Source organism: Lynx rufus, unplaced genomic scaffold (genome assembly GCF_022079265.1).
Source record: "Lynx rufus isolate CCGP_SWC_20201006 ecotype Redwood Valley unplaced genomic scaffold, mLynRuf1.p SCAF_16, whole genome shotgun sequence".
In the NCBI taxonomy this organism is placed as follows: domain Eukaryota; kingdom Metazoa; phylum Chordata; class Mammalia; order Carnivora; family Felidae; genus Lynx; species Lynx rufus.
In genome coordinates, this window is record NW_025814830.1 from 14,792,622 (window position 1) to 14,798,621 (window position 6,000).

General features: G+C 52.7%; 1 protein-coding gene across 2 annotated transcripts; it reads left to right on the forward strand.

Annotated features, from left to right (window-relative positions):
• Positions 1 to 2,361: 2,361 nt before the first annotated feature.
• Positions 2,362 to 4,263, forward strand: LOC124511202 (major allergen I polypeptide chain 1). Of its 2 annotated transcripts, none has more exons than XM_047078208.1 (3): positions 2,362 to 2,430; positions 2,694 to 2,881; positions 4,113 to 4,263. In XM_047078208.1, exons 1-3 carry the CDS (start codon positions 2,382 to 2,384, stop codon positions 4,140 to 4,142), a joined length of 267 nt encoding a protein of 88 aa, XP_046934164.1. In that variant the 5' UTR covers positions 2,362 to 2,381; the 3' UTR covers positions 4,143 to 4,263. The 2 variants fall into 2 exon arrangements, with proteins under 2 accessions (XP_046934164.1, XP_046934163.1); XM_047078207.1 differs by lacking the exon at positions 2,362 to 2,430 and adding an exon at positions 2,476 to 2,537.
• Positions 4,264 to 6,000: the final 1,737 nt, after the last annotated feature.

Here is a 6,000-nt window from a genome sequence, read left to right on the forward strand (position 1 = left end):
GACTTAATAATTCATTTCCAAAGAGTAGGTAGGAGAAGGGGGAAACCATGCAGAAACCTGGCAAAGCCAACATTAATCAAATGATCAAGGCTAACGTAACCAGGGATGATACATATTACCATGTGACAATACGACACTTCACCTCTTTGGTGTCTCCCTAAACCCCATACCTAAAGTTCAGACTCTTAAACTATGAGAAAAACAGCAGACAAAGTCAGCTTAGTGGACATTCTGTAATACCTGGTCCTCAAGACTATCAAGGCCATGACAAACAAGGAAAGACTAAGAAACTATCACGGACCAGAAGAGACTGGGAAAACATGACAATTAATGCAGTGTGTGTAGGATGTGGACTGGATTCTAGAACACAAAGAGGATATTAATGAACAAACTGGTAAAATTCGAATAAAGTCTGGAATTTAGTTAGTAGTAATATGCCAATGTCAGTTTTGACAAATCTTTGCAACTTTTCTGTAAGTCTAGAACTATCCCCAAATAAAAATGCATTAAAAAAAAAAAAAACAAACCAAACACTTGCATTAGGAAAGGATTGCACATACTGGCAAGACTTCAGCCAGCAAGTTCCCCTGACCTCGGCGAATGTCCCCACATGAAGAGATATCTCAGACGGACTTGTGGCACCCAGTGGGTCTGCACGGACATCAGCATCCTGACTGTGTTGCTCCAGCACTCCAAAATCTGGCTTCACCATCTCACAAAGCTGGGGAGAACTTGAAGGAAGGGCCTAGTGAAGGACAGCAGACGTGTGATCCTTGCCCAAGCGCCCTGACCACCCTGAAATTCTGTCCCAGTAAAGAAAGAGCAAGCATGGCCAGTCTGGGGCACATGAAGCTTGTGTTCCCAGGCGGATAGGTGCCCAGGAACCTCTGAGGGACATCTGCAGTGACCTGAGCTCGTCATGAGGTGACCATCATAGGTATGACCTTGGGGCCTCATGACTGGAGTGGCTCCATGGTGGCTAACTGACAGCTGGAGCTCAGGACTCGATTCCTCTTAGCCAAGAGCAGTTACCGGATGTGAATCCTGTTTGGCATAGAGTTCTGACTGGAACCAGAAAACTTTTGTCTTACCTTCAGCTCCAGCAAACCTCCTTCTGTCACAGAGACTCAGAGAAAAGGCCCAGCAGGTACCTCCAGCAAGCAAGCGTTAAGTACAAATGTTCTCGGTTATCAACTCCACAGAAATGAGATATTCCTTTCTTCCATCTAACAAACATTCGTGAAGTCCCTGCTACGTTTTGGCTCCTCTCCTCATCCTGGGGATGCAGCAGCACACACGGCAGAGCCCTCGCTCTCCTGGAGCTCATTATGCGTCTAAGGGGGAGGGGAAGACGATCAACAAATGACGAGGAGTGCTATGGAGGGAGACGAAGTGGGAGAGAACAGCATGTGCTGCTGGGGGAGGTGGGGGGCCCTGACATAAGGGATCAAGCATGTGGGAAAGTCTCTCTGATAAGGCGGCGTTTGAGGAGCCCTGAGCAATTATGCCATGAATCATATACTTGTTAGGAAGAGCATCCTGGGCAGTGGCAACAGCTCGTGCAAAGGCCCTGGCGTGGTCAAGAAGCAGAAAGGAGACCCGTGAGGGAGGAGAGAATGGCAGGAGTAGATGCAGAAAAGCAGCAGGTCTTTGGTGGGGTGCTGGTTACGCAGAGCACACGACGGTCCCAGGCCACAGAAGCAGTCTGGCTTTTCCTCGGATTGTATCTCCAGAGAGATAATGGTGTGAATACTATGAACAATATAGAGAAACTCAAAGGAAGAAGCCAGTTGGGGGGAAATGATATTTCTGTGTCTGCCTGAGGTGCTATTAAAGTGACCAGGTGACAGGACTCGGTCAAGAGACGACTAGAACCTGGGCACCAGTATGTAGGGGAGGGTTCAGGGCTCCAGAATCAGATTCAGGAGACTGGCTCAAGGGAGGCCACTGAGCAGGTCAAGGACACAGATTATGATGAAGGCAGGGCAGGAGCCACCAGAGACCGGCCTTCTTTTGGTACTTGCTAGCTGTGAGGCCACTAGCTAAGCACTGGGTTTCCTGAAAAATCCGTAAGTTGAGACCAGACCATCTTCAAGGTCACATGTAATGACAGGCTGACATTGGCCATCATTCGGGAGGCCTGATTTGGGAGACTCTCTTGCCCCTTTCCCCAGTCAACCTAGAAGATTTCAGTTCTGAAATTACTGGTGTCAGCTGACACTTGGACAGAGCCCTCAAGACGGGGAAGGGCAGCCAAGGTAGTGTCATCTGTTGACTCGGGGACTTAGGATCCTGCCCACACATACATCTCCTCCCTCCACAGCCCCCAGGCAATTCTGAGTTGCAGCCCAGAGAGGCCTGGCGGTGCCTCCTGGAAAAGGATGTTAGACGCAGCCCTCCCACCCTGCCCTACTGTTGCGGCCACAGCAGGTATAAAAGGGTTCCAGGCTGGGGAGGGAGCACCTGCCACTGCATCATGAAGGGGGCTCGTGTTCTCGTGCTTCTCTGGGCTGCCTTGCTCTTGATCTCGGGTGGAAGTAGGTGTCTGGGACATGAGTGTCTGGGGACACAGATTCTCCAGGGGTTCTAACACCTTCCCAGGGCACTTCTGAGCATGGCAGGAAGGGGACGGGAAGAATGTGTCCTGATGAAGGTCTTTCAAAAGGGAGGGTCAGCTTGTCTTTGTGTTCCAGATTGTGAAATTTGCTCAGCCGTGAAGAGGGATGTTGACCTATTCCTGACGGGAACCCCCGACGAATATGTTGAGCAAGTGGCACAATACAATGCACCACCTGTAGTATTGGCAAATGCCAGAAAACTGAAGAACTGCGTTGATGCAAAAATGACAGAAGAGGATAAGGAGAATGCTCTCAGCGTGCTGGTGGGTCTAGCTCTGTGTCTGTGCCTCTGACGCCTGTCTGGGGGGTCTGCTCAGGGCAGTGCAGGAGGGGGGTTGCTCATGTTTCTTCTCCACCATGGCCCTTCCCTGGGAATCTGGGAGGAGAAAGACGCCATGGCTGGGGAAGTAGAGGGGATCATGTGGGGAAGATTCAGCCTACCCCTCAAGCTTTGGGGCTGGCCCAGGCTGCTCAACGCTGCTTGGCCACCAGCTTGAGAGTCTGCAGGCCCTTCTGTGTCCCTGGCATCACTTGGCCTCAGTGTCAGGCCCTCAGCTCTGGCCTTCCTGACTCCAGCCTCTCCAGCACGTGAGACTGGATCTTCAAACTGTTTGCACTAGGTGCTTCCTATCTCCAAACATCAGTTCCTTTTCTCTTAACTCCTCAAGTTCCATATTCCACCCCCCCCCCAAAAAAAACCCTCATCTGTCTTCATTCCCTGGGTCTCAGAGGGCCATTCTGTGCCTCAAATACTGAGAGAGAGGAGGAGGGGAGGGGAGAAGAGGGGCGGGGCAGGGAGGGGCGAGGGGAGGTGAGATGAGGCAGCTTCCAAAAGCCCTCCTCCTGCCCTGCCATTCTGTGCCTCACATACCAAGAGAGAGGATGATGGAAGAGGAGGGGAGGGGAGGGGAGGGGAGGGGAGGGGAGAGGAGAGGAGAGGAGAGGAGAGGAGAGGAGAGGAGAGGAGAGGAGAGGAGAGGCAGCTTCCAAAAAGTTCTCCTCCTGCCCTGCCCAGGCCTGGGATGCCCTGAGTGGAGAATTCCAGTGAATCTTCTCTCTGCTGTCCCAAAAGTAGGAACAAGGTACTGCTTCAGCAACAAGTGTCCAAAGGACAGAAGGAGGAAGCAGGCTGGACCAGCTCATTCCTGGAGTCTCCCAGATGCCCACAGGTGCATCTGGAGCCCTGCCAGGACCTTCTTGCCAGCCTCTTTCTATCCAAGTCTACCACTTCTATCCGAGACTGCCCTCCATCCCATCATAGTCACCCCTCTTCTTCACTCTGTTTCATTGGAGGAAGCTTCTAGGCACACCCTGGGATTCTCTTGTTGTGCAGTAGATTGGGAAGAACCACCTTGGCCTGCTCAGATCCAGAAGCCACCCTCCAAACAAGCCTGCAGGCTCCTCCCCACAAAGTGTCCAGTGCGTGCCCAGTAGAGCTTGATGTCTCGCGTACCCCTCAAGGTCTCACCAGGTCTCCTGACTTTCTCTTTGCAGGACAAAATATACACAAGTCCTGGGTGTTAATGGAGCCATCACTGCCAGGAGCCCTAAGGAAGCCACTGAAGTGATCACTAAGTAGTCTCAGCAGCCTGCCATGTCCAGGTGTCTGACTAGAGGATTCCAGCAATAAAAACCTTGCAATTCATGGAGAGTGCTTGCTCCTTGGGCTGGGCTTGGGGGGGGGGTGGAGGGGTGTTGCAGCAGGGGGACCACCAGTGTGCCTTCCAACCGTGGCTAGATTTGAATGCAGTCAGATGTCCTTCCTCCCCTGAATCCCAGAGGTGGGGGGAAGGGTGATGACCATTAGCACAGGTGGCATGTCTGAGCACTTCCGTGGACTAGGACCTACACCTCACATGCATTATCTACCAAATTTCAGCCTCCCAGTGACCTCAAGAGACGGGAGTAATCATCCCAGTCTTACAAGCGAGGAGACTGGGGCTCGGAGAGGTAAAGTATCTGCCAAAGATTACAGGCTCCCGGGCGTCAGGACCTGCTGCATCTGTGCACCCACTGCCAGAGACGGCTCAGCTCACCGTGTGGCTGTGCACGTGTTAGTCCTTCTCTGGGCCTCTGATTCCCACCTATAAAATGGAAATACCTCCCCTCTCCAGGGCCTCTTTGGTGGGGCCACAGAAAATCATGAGTGAGAAACAGCCCCTGTCCCAAGCACCTGGATGGAGAGAAAGAACAAGGGTCAAGGTGCGAGTGGTGAACCCCGTCACCTCCTGCACCTCAGTTTCCCCTAGTGCCGACCACCCAACTGTGGATTCGGCTGCCCCCTTGTACTTAACACACTACAAGTTGGGTCTAATGCTCAGAGTGGATGTCCAGGGTCCTGGAGCTTCAGAACTCCTCTTGTGGCTCTGCTCTATGGCCATGATTCCGGAGGCTTCTCAGGCCCTGCTGCCCTCATCTGTCTCCTCTTGGCCAGGATCCTTGCCTCCTCTCTTACGCTTCCATCCCCACCACCTGAGCACTCCCCCAGAAAAGAGTCTGCTGAACTTACACCGCAGGGCTTCCCCCAGGAGGGGTATCTCTGTGATCATTTTGGTGAAGAGGTTGAGGAGAGGTTCCCAGAGGGGATCTCTCTCTCTCTCTCTGTGGAGCACGTCATGGGGACAGGGGAGGAAGGCCACCTTGCCCAGAGTGAGACCTGGCTCTTGGCCTATGGCCCACCACTCTGACCCCCAGGGTCTGGCTGGGGGCTACTTCTGAAATGGAGCACTGCCCCCACGGTAGCAAGGGGAGTCCAGAGGTCATAAGCAGGTTGTGGGGCAGAGACCCTTCTCATCACCCTCCCATATGTGACTCAGGGTGTATATTCCACCACTCCCCCACCATACATACTGAAAAGTTCTTGGGCTTACAGAAGGAGAGCTGTCACCCAGATGAGTGGGCCGGGTCTTCCAATGTCATAGATGAAGACTCACTCTGGTCCACAGCAAGTGTAGGGAGTGAGGGGCACCCCACCCAAAGGTGAGAAGGCGATGAGCAACGGGCAGTTTGTCCTCACCAAGACACAACCAGTCCCCCAACTGCTGCTAGACTCGCACAGAACTCCCTGGGGACTGATGGCACCTACGACATCTGGACGCTTTCTGTGTAATCCCTCCCCTCTGGCTGCCTTCCTGCAACCTGTGGACTCTTTATCTAATCTGTGGCCAAGGAAAAATAAGGTTCAGATGCCCTTCTAAATCCCTTTCTGTCTGACATCCAAACCTCAGATGGCTTGAAAGGTAAATGTCAGGAACGTAAGGGTGACGCTTTTGATCTCTGATTCACACATGACCTTGCCTCGAGATCATAAAAGCCCCGCCCCACTTCTCCGTGGTCTGACCTAAATTCGCCCAAAACGGTGGTGGATAATCCCCTCTTGGAG

Bases quoted from the DNA above. Each gene is read 5' to 3' on its own strand.
- LOC124511202 (XM_047078207.1), top strand. From the start codon at position 2,477: ATGAAGGGGGCTCGTGTTCTCGTGCTTCTCTGGGCTGCCTTGCTCTTG. The intron at 2,538-2,693 runs GTAGGTGTCTGG...TTTGTGTTCCAG, and splicing joins GCTCTTGATCTCGGGTGGAA to ATTGTGAAATTTGCTCAGCC. The intron at 2,882-4,112 runs GTGGGTCTAGCT...TTCTCTTTGCAG, and splicing joins AGAATGCTCTCAGCGTGCTG to GACAAAATATACACAAGTCC.